This window comes from Erpetoichthys calabaricus, chromosome 1, assembly GCF_900747795.2.
Source record: "Erpetoichthys calabaricus chromosome 1, fErpCal1.3, whole genome shotgun sequence".
Classification (NCBI taxonomy): domain Eukaryota; kingdom Metazoa; phylum Chordata; class Cladistia; order Polypteriformes; family Polypteridae; genus Erpetoichthys; species Erpetoichthys calabaricus.
The window spans coordinates 246,411,621-246,426,177 of record NC_041394.2 but is presented as its reverse complement, the minus strand read 5'-3'; the positions used below and the strand labels follow the sequence as shown (position 1 = coordinate 246,426,177).

General features: G+C 40.8%; 1 protein-coding gene across 1 annotated transcript in view; it reads left to right on the top strand.

Annotated features, from left to right (window-relative positions):
• camk1da (calcium/calmodulin-dependent protein kinase 1Da) overlaps positions 1-14,557 on the top strand; it is a 407,111-nt gene that overhangs the window by 368,280 nt on the left and 24,274 nt on the right. The window contains exon 7 of the mRNA XM_028813685.2: positions 9,287-9,399. Within this exon, the coding sequence (XP_028669518.1) occupies positions 9,287-9,399 (113 nt within the window). The remainder of the gene's footprint in view (positions 1-9,286; positions 9,400-14,557) is intronic.

Genomic DNA, 14,557 nt, shown 5'->3' with positions numbered 1-14,557 from the left:
AGTACAATTACCTCACTGTAAACTTGCACTACAGTTATAATATTGCACAACCTATGCCACTTTATAAAGCACGTATTTACATATGATGACGGTATTCCTTTTTAAGATGAAATGCAGCAAAATATGTTGATTATATTATACAGATAAAACTTTAGCTTCATTTAAATAATCTGTATTGTTAATAATTAAACCTGTGAGGACACGGTGCCGCAGCGCTAGCTAGTTCAGGGATTGTTCCTGCATTGCGTTGTATTCTTGCGCTGACGCGACACTGGAAAGATAGACGGATAGAATAATTAAACATGTACTACGAAGATATTTCAATGTTCCTTAAAAGTTTTGAAGAATCGGCGTTCTAAGCTTACAAATGGCTTCACGTCTATTACATAGCTGATTGTGTGGCGATTGGGTATTTGGAGAAAGAAAAGTAAGGACAGGAATTGGAGGTTAGTACGTTTGAAAGAGACAGTACTGCTGTGATAAATTATTCCATTGAAGGTCGCGCATGGCGCAGCAAGCCTCTTGCGTGAGATATGAACAAGCACTGCGCCACCGTGTTCCCATGTTTAATAACATGCTTTCATTCCTATCATCATGAAAAAGATATCACGTATACATCTCAGTATTTTAATTATTCAGAGAGCTGTAATATCACGAATGTAATGGATTATGTGTCCTGTCGGAGAAAGAGAAAGCCCGTTTAAGAAGCAGGTAGTGATTCACACACAGAGCACAAAGAAGATCAAATACAGAACAAAGCATTTAACGTCCTACTTTAGTTACAATGGGATTTGAGAAACTAGTAAATTAAACGATTTTAAGATGAAATTTATGATGTTCTACTTTAATGGCAAAATAAACTACGTGATTAAAGTGGAAATTTCGAGATTAAAGTTGACATTTTGTGCTTTTTTTCCCCACTGTGTGCCTATTTTTTTGTCTGTACCCTAATAAGCTTTCATATGACACTCAGACGGTGGGCTACGACTCGCTTTTTCACGGCGACTTTGATATGTGATTTCTTTTTTATTTCGGGCACTGTGCGACTTTGTGAACTTGAGCTTTCGAGTTTCTCCGACACTCTGTCACTCGATCAACTTCCTTTTGTTGATTATACCACTGTTTAAACCAAGAAATAGTACGTTTTTCCTTTGCCTCCACTTGGTATTCGCTGAAATTCTTATATTTTTCCCCGTGCTTTTCTCATTGTCTTTTCTCAGAAGGCTATTTATATCGATTTGCATATTCAAAGAGGCATAATTCTGGGAGGAGTTGGGGCGTGACAGAAGGCGCGTGCACGTACGTTACTTTTCACGCTGATCGGGATTTATATAGTGGAAGAACGTGAAAGTTTGCGTACGTACAGATTCCTGCATCTGGATTTTTCTGTGCATACGCACATTCCCACTTTTGTGCTTACGCCATGTTATAGTGTGAGTTCTACGCACGGCGTTATACATGAGGCCCTTGTAGAGGAACTGATGTCATCAAAATGGCCGGAACCAGAAGTGATGTCAGCAAAGGGGCCGGCTTCAGGAGTGACATCAGCAAAGGGGCCAGCTCCAGAAGTGATGTCTTCTGAGGTGCCGGAACCTTGCCGGAATTCCCTGGAAAGGTCTGTAGGGAACTGAGAAAGACAGTCAGCGCACTCTGCCGCCCCCTGGTCGGATGTTTTATTACACTTACTCAGGCCCTTTAGCTGCCTCCTACTTGCACGTGTGTGACAAGGCCCCCCCCACTCAGCCCCAACCCATCGGGTCAGACGTCCTGCACTGAGAGGTAGTGGGCACAAGAGAGAGCATCAGCGTTGGCATGGAGAGAACCCTTACAATGAATTATCGAAAACTTGTAAGGTTGAAGGTCAAGAAACCACCTAGTGACCCGTGGATTCGACTCCTTGTGAAAGGCCATCCATTGTAAGGGAGCATGATCCGTCACCAGAGTGAACTCCTGGCCCAAGAGGTAGTACCTCAACTGCATAATCGCCCATTTAATCACAAGGCCTTTCCTCTCCACCGCTGCATACCTGGTCTCCCAATCCAACAATTTCTGGCTCAGATACATGACGGGGTGTTCAACACCATCAACGCTTTGGCTCAGCATGGCACCCAGGCCTGCGACTGAAGCATCCGTCTGGAGAATAAATGGGAGAGAAAAATTAGGAGCTTTTAATATTGGTGCTGAAGTAAGAGCCTGTTTTAAGTCACTGAATGCAATGTCCACCTTGTCAGTCCATACCACATGATTAGGAGCCCTCTTCTTTGTTAGATCAGTCAAGGGCGCTGCACTCTCTGAAAACCAAGGTACGAACTGGCAGTACCCAGCCAATCCGAGAAAGGCTTGGACTTGCCTCTTGGTTCGTGGACGGGACCATTTTACAATGGCATCTATTTTTGAACACTGTGGTTTCACGGTACTCCGACCCACCAGGTAACCTAAATATTTAGCCTCTTTCAATCCAAAGAAACGTTGCTTGGGATTAATATGAAGTCCAGCTTCTCCTAGTGTCCGCAGTACTGCAGTGACCTGCTAGATGTGTTCCTTTCTTGTGCTGGAATAAATGACGACGTCATTCAGATAGGCAGCACTATACGCATTATGGGGTTGGAGCACTTTGTCCACCAGACGCTGGAAAGTCGGAGGAGCCTCGTGTAACCTGAATGGAAGAACACGATACTGCCAGTGTCCGCTAGGAGTGCTAAACACTGTCTTGACCTTCGCAGAGTCTGTTAAAGGAATCTGCCAGTACCCCTTTGTCATGTCAAGTGTGGTCAAAAATTCTGCCTGTCCAAGCCTCTCGAGGAGGTCATCCACGTGAGGCATGGGATAAGCATCAAAAAGGGAGACCTGGTTAAGCCGACGAAAGTCATTGCAAAACCTCCAAACTGCTGTCTGGCTTACTAACCAAGACAATTGGACTGGACCAGGGACTATAACTTTTTTCAATCACTCGTAGTTCTAGCATCTGCTTGATTTCCAGTTCCACTTCTTCTTTCTTTGCCTCAGGAAGTCTATATGGGCGCTCTTAGACTATAACCCCCGGTTCAGTCACTATGTCGTGCGCAATCAGAGAGGTCCTCCCAGGTTTTTCACTCACCACCTCAGAGACGGACAGGATAGCTGACTCCAGCTCCCGTCTTTCTCTATAAGTTAATTCCTCACCGAAATTAAGGGTGTCTATGTGAGCAAAGAATGAGCAGGGCTGAGCGGAGAAGGGATCTGGCTCCCTGTGCTTCCATGGCTTCAGCAAGTTCACATGATAAACCCACTCGCTTGGTCTACGATTGGGTTGTTTCACCAAATAGTCGACTAATCCTTTTCTCTCCTTAATTTCATAAGGGCCTTGCCAATGGGCGAGCAATTTAGAATGGGAGGTGGGGACTAATACCATGACACGATCGCCCAGATGGAATTCTCGGAGTGTCGTGCCACGGTTATAATAACGGGCCTGTGCTGCTTGTGCCTCTTCCATGTGACTTTTTAGAATAGGTTGGATTTTCCCAAATCTATCGCATAATTGTGCGATATACAGTAATCCCTCGCTATATCGCGCTTCGCCTTTCGCGGCTTCACTCCATCGCGGATTTTATATGTAAGCATATTTAAATATATATCGCGGATTTTTCGCTGCTTCGCGGGTTTCTGCGGACAATGGGTCTTTTAATTTCTGGTACATGCTTCCTCAGTTGGTTTGCCCAGTTGATTTCATACAAGGGACGCTATTGGCAGATGGCTGAGAAGCTACCCAACTTACTTTCTCTCTCTCTCTCTTGCGCTGACGTAGGGGGGTGTGAGCAGGGGGGCTGTTCGCACACCTAGACGATACGGACGCTCGTCTAAAAATGCTGAAAGATTATCTTCACGTTTGCTATCTTTTGTGCAGCTGCTTCCTGAAACGACATGCTGAACGGTGCTTCGCATACTTAAAAGCACGAAGGGCATGTATTGATTTTTTTTATCTGCCTCTCTCTATCTCTCTCTCTCTCTCTCTCTCTCTCTCTCTGCTCCTGACGGAGGGGGTGTGAGCTGCCGCCTTCAACAGCTTTGTGCCGTGGTGCTTCGCATACTTAAAAGCCAAACAGTACTATTGATTTGTTTGCTCCTTTGAAGAGGAAGATATGTTTGCATTCTTTTAATTGTGAGACTGAACTGTCATCTCTGTCTTGTCATGGAGCACAGTTTAAACTTTTGAAAAAGAGACAAATGTTTGTTTGCAGTGTTTGAATAACGTTCCTGTCTCTCTACAACCTCCTGTGTTTCTGCGCAAATCTGTGACCCAAGCATGACAATATAAAAATAACGATATAAACATATGGTTTCTACTTCGCGGATTTTCTTATTTCGCGGGTGGCTCTGGAACGCAACCCCCGCGATGGAGGAGGGATTACTGTATTCCAAAATATTTGTAGAGGGAAGAGCCTCTCCTTCCCAACCTTCTTTCAAAATATCCAATATACCTCGGGGTTGTCGTCCGTATAACAATTTAAAAGGTGAGAACGGCGTAGAGGCTTGTGGAACTTCCCGATAGGCAATGAGAACGAGGGGGAGGAGTTGATCCCAATTCCTCCCATCCCCGCTGACCACCTTGTGAAGCATCTGTTTGAGAGTTTGATTAAACCTCTCCACTAGACCGTCGGTTTGAGGATGATACACCGCGGTTTTTAACACTAGAATTACCAGAGCCTACGAAAAAACTCGTAGATCCGGCCCACCTTAAATTGCTTCTTAAATCAGTTCACACCTCTCCGCCAGCATCCTTTGTCCTCTAAATGTGCTGATAAAAGACAAGCTGCCAGCAGCCGGCTATTCCATCCCCCCACCGACTTAGAACGTGCGCGAACTTTTCCCAGCTCATGCCTTGATTGATTATCTGGGAGTGAAGTGGAGTTTTGGACTGGAAATAATAGATCATTATTTGGAACACACGCATTTCATGTGTGTTCCGTTTCTACAGTAATCTGTGTAAACACATTGTTAAAACAGAAACTTTTTCATATTTTAGTAATAAATGTTACAAAATGTAGTAGGCATAAACTATAGAATGTATAAAGCCTGAGTTCCAAAGATCAAATAAACACTTTCACAAAAGCTTCAAAGATGATATGACAGTTTCCGTGGCGTAGCGCGCTAAGATTTGCTTCTTAGAGCGCAGCAACTTTGCCGTGCTTCACAGAACTGAGTTTGATTCCCCGCTGGGGATAAAGTGTTGCTTTTTTTTTTTTTTTGCTTTTTAACCTCAAACAGACATAAAATTTATAAATTAGTATGCACTCAGTTAATGAGATCGTTATATTTTCATGTGGGATGCTCCTTTTAAAATATTTTTTTAACAATTGAGACTGCAATTAACATGAACAACTGTCCTTATAACTTATTTTTAAGATCCAAAACACACAGACAGACAGAGCACTGCGTAATAGAGAGACAGACAGGCAGAGATATATAAATAAACAGGGAAGGCACATGTACTGAAAGAAAAAAAAAGATCAACATGTGCGTTGTTCCTGCTGCACTGAATAAGTTCACGTGCTCTAACATCACCCCTCCCCCCAATCTGACTCTCTAAGTAACAGCACAAGTACAGACGCAAACCAAGTGTAATCAAGAGTCCTGGTTCGATGCCCACTCACTCCTATATTTGCCGTTTTCAGTAGTAAGCTGCTCTTTTTGTTAATATTATACAGTACACACATGCACTTGGTTTGCGTCTGTACTTGTGCTGTTATTTAGAGAGTTGGAAAGGTGCGAACTGATTTAAGAAGTGATTTAAGGTGGGCCGGATCTACGAGTTTTTTCGTAAGCTCTGGTAATTCTAGTGTTAAGTGCTTTATTTTAAGTAACTTGGCCATTTCCTTGAACGTCTCCGAGGTAAAAGGCGTTCCTTGGTCCGTTAGGACTTCTTTAGGAATGCCGACACGCGCAAGTACTCCTACTAGTTCCCGTGCAATTGCTTTAGATGAGCGCAAGGGAACAGCTTCTGGATATGTCCTCGGGCTGAGGGCTCTAAGGGACCTACAATATCGACCCCGATTCGTTCAAAGGGGACATCAACTAAGGGAAGGGGAACGAGAGGAGCACGGTCCCTCCTAGGAATTTGCCGTAATTGACATTCTGGACAAGAAATACAAAAACGGCGAACCTCCTTGTTAATTCCCAGTCAATAAAATCTGAGCTTAATCCGCTCTAAAGTTTTTTTGGCGCCTAAATGGCCTCCAAGGAGGTGAGCGTGAACTAATTCACAAACCTGTCGCCGGTAGGTTCGTGGGATTAACAACAGTTTCTGGACCTCTGCCCCATGTTCCGCGACCCGAAGTATAGATCATTTTCCATTACAAAGTGAGGTCCTTGTGGCATAGGCTGGTGTGTGCGTTGGCCGTTGACAAGGACTACTGCATTTTTTGCAAATTTAAGGGTGTCATCATCCCACTGCTCCCTTTTAAAAGAAGCCAGTGTTGTATTTGAGGAGCGGAGCCTGTACTGAGTCCTTCCTGACCTCCCAAACGCACTCCCCCACCAGAAACTCGGCCCCGGTACTTTCCTACCTGGTTATTTTCATCTCCGTGTCCCGGTTTCTTCTGGGACTTCATCCTGCCGGCTACGCCACTGTGACAATCAAGAGTCCAAGACATCATAAAGGTTTGGGGCAGCCACCCGTATATTGTTTTTCCCAGCTGCAAAAGGGTTTGAAATAAGTAGCACAATGTGCATATCACAGAGTCCAAAACAGAACTGACTATAGTAACCCAAGATGGAGTCTTTAAAGGAGGAACTGATGTCATCAAAATGGCCGGAACCAGAAGTGAAGTCAGCAAAGGGGCCAGCTTCGTGAGTCTTGTCAGTAAAGGGGCCGGCTTTGGAAGTGACGTCAGCAAAGGGGTCAGCTTCGGAAGTGATGTCAGCAAAGGGGCCGGCTCCGGAAGTGATGTCTTCTGAGGCGCCAGAACCTTGCAGGATTTCCTGGGAAAGGTCTGTAGGGAACTGAGAAAGACAGTCAGCGCACTCTGCCGCCCCTGGTCGGATGTTTTATTACACTTACTCAGGCTCTTTAGCTGCCTCCTACTCGCACGTGTGTGACAATACACACTTATACATATTTATGAAAGCAGTTTAGAAAGAGGTTAAGGACTGTGTCACATTGAAAAAACACAAACCCACCAAAGAGGGTAAAATGAGAAGGTTAGATGGTTAACAGCCGTTAAACTTCATCTCTGCAGAAAGCTGCTGTTTTGTCACCTCAATTGACTGAACACAAAAAGAGACAAAGTGTGTAGGCTTAGCTATTTCTTGAATGTCTACTAGTGTAAGTGAATCACATGCCTTCATAATATACAGCACTGTGAGGTGCTTGATCTGAAATTTAAAATGCCAAAGTCAACAGCATGGAAAGTTGGAGAAAAATACATGGAGGAAAAACACAGACAAACTCGGGCAGTGCCTGGACTGGACTAGGATTCAAAGCCAACACTCTGGTTGTTGAGGCAGGTCCATGGATGCCTCGGTTCCACTTACAGAAAAAAAGCTAATTAAACAGAAAAAGAGATGAATAAAATCTTATAATGAGCGTACAGTGAAATATATTTGGTCAGAATAGACATCAACAGAGCAGTGGTAAGGTATTGCTTGCAATGTAAGTGACTAAAGCTATACACGCTAAGCTTATTGTTTGCTTATGTTACTTCTTAATTTAATATAACATTTGCCTCTTTTTTTCTATCTTTGGTTTGTTATTTTGAAAATGTCAAAAAAAGATACCCATGTTTTTGTTTATAGTTGGAATAGTTTTCTTTTTCATTGATTTCTGCTTCCCTCCTAGTTTTTTTTTTTTTTGTGTTTGAGTTTACACCATCATTAAAATATGCAGGTGCAAATAACACTGAATGAGTTCCTCCTGTGCTGGATGAATTGCTTTTAGCAAATTGTTTTTCACTTCTGTAAGAAAACAAAACCAATTAAGGGTGTAAAATCTGAACAAGAGTGTAAATTAAAATAAACAATAACAAAATTATACATGGATATAGGTTGTAGAAATACTAGTCTGTTCACGGCATGTTTGTGCTTTTTTCTTATGTGCATTTATTGCACTGTGAGGCAAGAGGGCAGGGGATACTTAGTATTGACAAGTAACTTATTTTGAGGCTCAGCTGACTACTCTTTATTTCCTGAATTGGAATGAAAACCAAAAAGCTGTGCCTACCATAGTGATTCATGAGGTTACATTCAATTGCAAAACTGCAAGAAGAAAGAACTCTGCACCTTTTCTTTATGGCTTCATGATCCATTTAAAAAATATCTTCCAGATTATTTTTTAGGACACCCTAGTTCTAACTTTTTGTTAAAATTGACATTTTAAATTTCTTCATTTTTTCCTAAATTTGTTATATTGAGTATGGATGCAAGATCCCAGCCCATTAGGATACAGTAGCTGACATTTCAGAAGGGCTGTTCACTTGTTGTTAGGCTATTTTTATTTAGCTTAGTGCATGTTTCATTTTGTACGGTAATACTTTTCTACAATATATAAATTTACTCTTGGCCTTAAATTTGTATCTGCATCTACAGTATAAGGTAGTCCAAAACGGTGTATACCTGCTCTGGTCGATTGCCTTGTTGTCAATTAAGCGTTGTTTTGTGGCATGAATGAGACTCACTGTGTGATACTAATATTTAATTGTTACCATTTTAGTTGGAAAGCAGCATTCCTGCATGTAAATCAAAGCTACATTATGTTTAACAGTAATAATTCTGGTAACATTTTGAATTAACTGCACAGTGAAAATTGAACTGCCTGCAAATACAGCTTTACACATGTCTATAAAATGCATGAAATGAAATCTACATAGTGAGATAAGACCTTATTTTTCTGACCAACTTAACCTGGAAAGAGCAGGTTTAAATAGTGTGGTTAGTGTGGGTACTCATGGATATCGACTACAACCAGCAGCAAACAAAATAGACCATGACCATTATGTGGTGGTGTCCAGTGCTAAGGAGACGAGTGAGGTATTGAAGAAGTCAACCCAATGAAAAGTGAATTTGCTGCCACCCTGCACTCTCCTACACTGCAACACTTTTATATATTTGATTTTCGTCACACCATTAAGTCTACTACTTACAGCTTCAAAGCAGAATGTTGTTAAGTGCCTCTTGCTTTATTTCAAGTTTTAGACTACTCTTAAGTATCCTTTTACTATAAAGCACTTGAACTCCAAGGATCCGAGCAGAATGATGTGTGGGCATTTTTGTTTATTTCAAAAACTGTTTATTAACGTGAAATATCCCTCCCTAGGTTGTGTGGTTATCCTCCTTTCTATGATGAGAATGACTCCAAGTTATTTGAACAGATTTTGAAGGCGGAGTATGAGTTTGATGCTCCGTACTGGGATGATATTTCCGATTCAGGTAGGTATTTTTTTCTGTGGTACTTGGTACACTATATTAATCCCAGGTAGTGTTTTCTGAAGAATTCAAATTCTGTAGCTTTAGTCCTTTATGTTACAATTGGTAAAAGATTGCCACACCATATTAGGCAGTCGTGCTGTGCTTTTTGTGTTCTTATTTGGGAGTGAAAACAATTGTTAAAATGCTTTTCTTCCAGCCTTTTTGGTTGGGGCTGGTTAGGAGATGTCACTCAAAGCATCTTTGTAAGTGGGCAAGTGTTTGCAGGACTGGACAGTATTAGCACAGTGAATTTGGAGGCATCTCAAATTTTGATTTGTGACAACAGTTACACAGGAACAAGCAAAATATCAATATACATTGATAATATACTTGTCTTTTCCTTTGATTTGGAGACTCTGATGTGTAAAAGGTGTTAACTTGTTTAAGGAGGAATCATTTGCATGCAGATCTTGAGAAATGTGAGTTTTAGCAGTCTTCTGTCAAGGACATGGCTATGGATAACTTAAAAAATGAGCCTGCACTTTATTTGGTTAACAGACTACAATAGTTGATAGGATTAGGAAATTACTATGGGCGTTTTAACATCTGAGTACAGTTGCCTCCCCAGTTATAAATTTGACTAAGAAGTCAATAAAACAATTTTTGTGAACTCATACACAATCTCATAATTAATATAGATAATGTTTTCTTTTTGTTTATTTGTCTTTGTTTTAACTAATTTTATCAATATTTCTGGTAGGACTGCACAATTAATTGTATATGAACTGCTGTTACAATTATGCCTCTCTCAAGATACCAATTGTGGGAAGGGATGTTTAGCATTTAGTACTTGTGCTCTGTCAGGAATCAAGCTTTCCCAGTTAAAGGCTGCTTGAAATAGGAAATGAGTGTTGTAATCAAGCACAGAGAAATTCACAAAGCTTAAGTGCACTGGTGAGACACAGGGCTAACTACGTGCTAAATGCTAACCTTAGGAGTCTGATTCCAAACAACATATTTTAAAATGTGTGCATATGTCTCTTTTCTGATTGTAGCAGAAAAAAATTGAGAAGTATAAATCATGTAGAACCTAGACACACTTTCTGCATGTTTAAGTACCAAAATGAAGAGAATCATCTGTAATGTGGAAATATTTTGTAGTCAAAAGTGTACTGTGCAAACTGTTAAATGACTTCATGCATACATTTATACAGCCACTTAATGTCCAACCACGTATTCCACTATGAAGGGATGAACGTTAAGCAAGCAGCGCCAAGACTAAGTAATGCAGATAACCGTTACCTGTGTACATGAACATGTCTGTATGCAGCTGGCTGTGCGCAATGAAGGTTTTAAAAAAAATGATCAACAGTCACAGTAACAGAAGTCATTCCCTCCTGCAATTATTCTTCTGAAATAATTTTGCCTTCAGAAATCCAAATGGACCTGAAACAAAGAAACACTTTATGCAGCGTTGCCCAATTAATGGTTAAGTAGAACTACTGAAGCCTGCCTGAATACTGTACATGGTTCATTACATTGATAAGGAATATATGCTGAAAAGCTGAGACGTGCAGTGCTGCTTGTTTAAATAAGGGTGTCTTTAGTTACAATACTTTCCTCGATAAGAGGGAGACATTCAAGGACTGATTGTGGTAGCTGCATCCAATAATGTGTCACTATTGAAATACTTCTCAAGCGTGCTGAATAATAATATTGTTACATTTAATATGCTTACATATATGTTAAATGTACACCAGAGCTATTAAGTTGTGTTTACAATAACATTACTGTTATTTAACATTCTTAATAACAGCAGAACTCCAATTTAACATTTTCCCACAGTTGACAAATAAAGCCTATGTAATGGCACACGCTTACAAATTGTAAAAATGCACAAACATTCAGTTGCGGACAAAATCATGACTGTTGATCATGCAGGAGAAGTTGTATTCCTTCCATGTATGTTAAGTTAGGTACTGGCAGTTCTTAAGCAAGTAGATTACCATTCTATATTCTATACCAGGGGTAGGCAATGTCGGTCCTGGTGAGCCGCAGTATGTGCAGGTTTTTGTTCCAACCCAGTTCCTTAACGAGAACTCAATTATTGCTGATGAAGCACATATTGCTTAAGTGACATTTTAATGCTTCATTTTAGTGGTCTCGCTTGTTAAGGTTCTCCAACCTTAATTGCTTATTTCAATCTTAAACTGCTGCATTCAGTGTTTTAATTGCTCCTTATTAGCAATAAGATGTAAAAGACAAAGCAGCCAGCAGTTCTCCAGCTAGCTTTTTTCCAATTACATCTGTGTGTGTTCATCGTGCACGGTTTGATTTAATAAAACACTTAATAGAAAAATGTGACAGACTGAAAATGATCTGTTTTAGGCTTCAAATCATTTGGATGATATCCTTGGAAAGGAAAAAAATCTACGATATAAAAGCCTTACATTGCACAGACTAACAAGCCATAAAATTAAATAAGGTCTGAGATTGGCAATGATTGGTTTCTAATTAAGCAATTGGGTTGAATGAAAACCTGTAGCCACTGCGGCTCACCAGGACCAACATTGCCTACCCCTGTTTTACATCTTATTGCTAATAAGGAGCAATTAAAACACTGAATGCAGCAGTTTAAGATTGAAATAAGCAATTAAGGTTGGAGAACCTTAACAAGCGAGACCACTAAAATGAAGCATTAAAATGTCACTTAAGCAATATGTGCTTCATCAGCAATAATTGAGTTCTCGTTAAGGAACTGGGTTGGAACAAAAACCTGCACATACTGTGGCACTCCAGGACCGACGTTGCCTACCCCTGTTCTATACCATGCTATAAATAAATCTCAGGGCCACAGTTTTGACCGTGTTGGAATTATTCCATGGACTGATAAAAAGCGAAGTGAGCTGTCGTGGGGGGGGTTTAGGGGGGAGCAATAGGCACACTTACCTAGTATATGTGTGTGTATGTATGTATATATATATATATATATATATATATATTCATAGCATTTGTAGTCTGAAACACAATCTTGATTGTATGGGGTGGTTACCTACCAGGTAACGCATGAGGTTGGTCTGCAAGTTGGCAAACATCCGCCACGAGGCCCTCTCAGTTGCAAGAAGCAGATCATAGAATGTTACATAGTTTACTGTCAAATAATGCAAAGACTACGTGACACTCCGATCTCCAGGCTGTCAAATAAATGAAATGTACGTCGTGGCACAACATAAAGGGGCTTCGCCTCTGATGCTGACGTCTGAGGTTCGATCCCCACAAGGGGTGCAGTGGAGTGTGTACACCTGATGAGCCCAAATAAGGGCAAAACACGTGTCACGTACTCTTTGCATTATTTGACAGTAAAACTATGTAACATATATATTTTGTAACAAAGGCACTATATAGGCACCAACTCGACACAGACTGAGACCGGAGGCACGTATAAAAACCAATAAACTTTTATTTTCTTCACCCGTGGGGCACAGTCTCATAAGCACCAAAAGCAAAGCACAAAACACCCTTCTCTTCACCACCACTTCTCCTCATGGCAAGCGTTGTCCTCCTCCCGACCTCCTTTTATAGCTTAACCGGAAGTGCTTCAGGTGCTTGACCACCTGCCTCCGATTGCACCTCCATGTGTGGCTGAACTACTGCCCAGATGGGACAAGGAACACTTGCAGCTCCCCCTGGTGGCCACCCCGGATCTCAACAGGGCTGTGGAGAACTCCATCTCCCATGGAGCCCTGCGGGTATCTGAGGCACCACTGTCACCCAGGGGGGCTGCCACCAAATGATCCTGGTGGAAGTACTGTGCATGGGCCCTGGCTGTCCGCCACTATATATATACATTTTCACATTTCTGCAACCATTTTATTTTGGCTATTTTGACATTGATTAACAAAAAAAGACTTTTTAATGTGGTCTAAATTAATTACAAATATAAAAAAACAAACTAATTGCCCCCTTTAATATGACACACCTAAGCCATCACTAGTGCAGTCAATAGGGTTTAGAAGTCACATGATTAATTCAATGGAGATCACATGTCTAGGTCTTCAGGTAAGGTACATTTATAGTATAGCTTGTATAACAACAAGGTTGTATGACAATAACATGTGAAATCTTCCAAGATGGGGAATACTTTTTATAGGCACTGTATATTGTGCCTGCATTTCTACCATAGTTAATGAAACTCTGCAATCATAGTAACTGAAAATGCAATAAGGTTACTTTAAAATAATTGAAAAGAAAAGGAAAAGAAGTATTCTGGGTTAACATTTAAAAGTAAATTCATTCATGCCTTTCTTTACTTATGTATTACAGCATCTAAAAGCAAGCAGTGGAGAAGAGAGCTCATATTCATTAATGGATACTTTTTATTATGTGAAAATGTTAACAAGCTTTATAAAAAGGCTTGTACTTGTTTTAATATTATTCATTATATGCCACAGCTTAGTTGCTATTACATTTTATGATCTTTATAAAGCATACTTCTCTAGCAGGAGAGTTGTAATCCTCAGGGTTTTTTTCCAACATACTTCAGAAGTAATAAGCACTCTTCATAGTGCACTCACTAATTGTATCCTCAACACTTTCAATCTGTTCCTCTTTAATGCAGTCAAGTTATTAAACTGCCATGTTTTCTTTAAACCACTTAACTACTCATATTTTCTGTGTGCTTATTTCCCAGTAATGACATTCTGCCACTGATCATAAATTCCCACTGCCAACTGAAGAAACACAAGTAAACACACTGTAGTTATGAAGCACAGTAGAATGGTGTGAACCTTAGCAAAGTACTATATGGGGTTTTTTATATTTTCAGAAGGCATGTTGTTAATGTGAAAATGTGAACATTGCACAGCCCTCTTCTGCATGTTGTTCAATGTCTCAAGCCTGAAAGGTGAGGCCTCACCTGAGACTGCAGTGTTTTCATCCCAGGAGTCCAGTAGGGAGCCCATTGGATAACAAGAAGCATCAGACCTAGGAAAGTTATCCTCCGCTAAGATAATGTAGACTCACTATGTGACCCCCCATTACTGACTTTCTGCAAGACTTGAGTAAGCCATCTCACTTACTTTATGCTCAAATTCCCAAAAAATACACGTATACAATTTAAGTGCAGACCTCAACCTGTAAAGCACCTCTAAACATACACTATCTATGAAAAGGTCTGCCA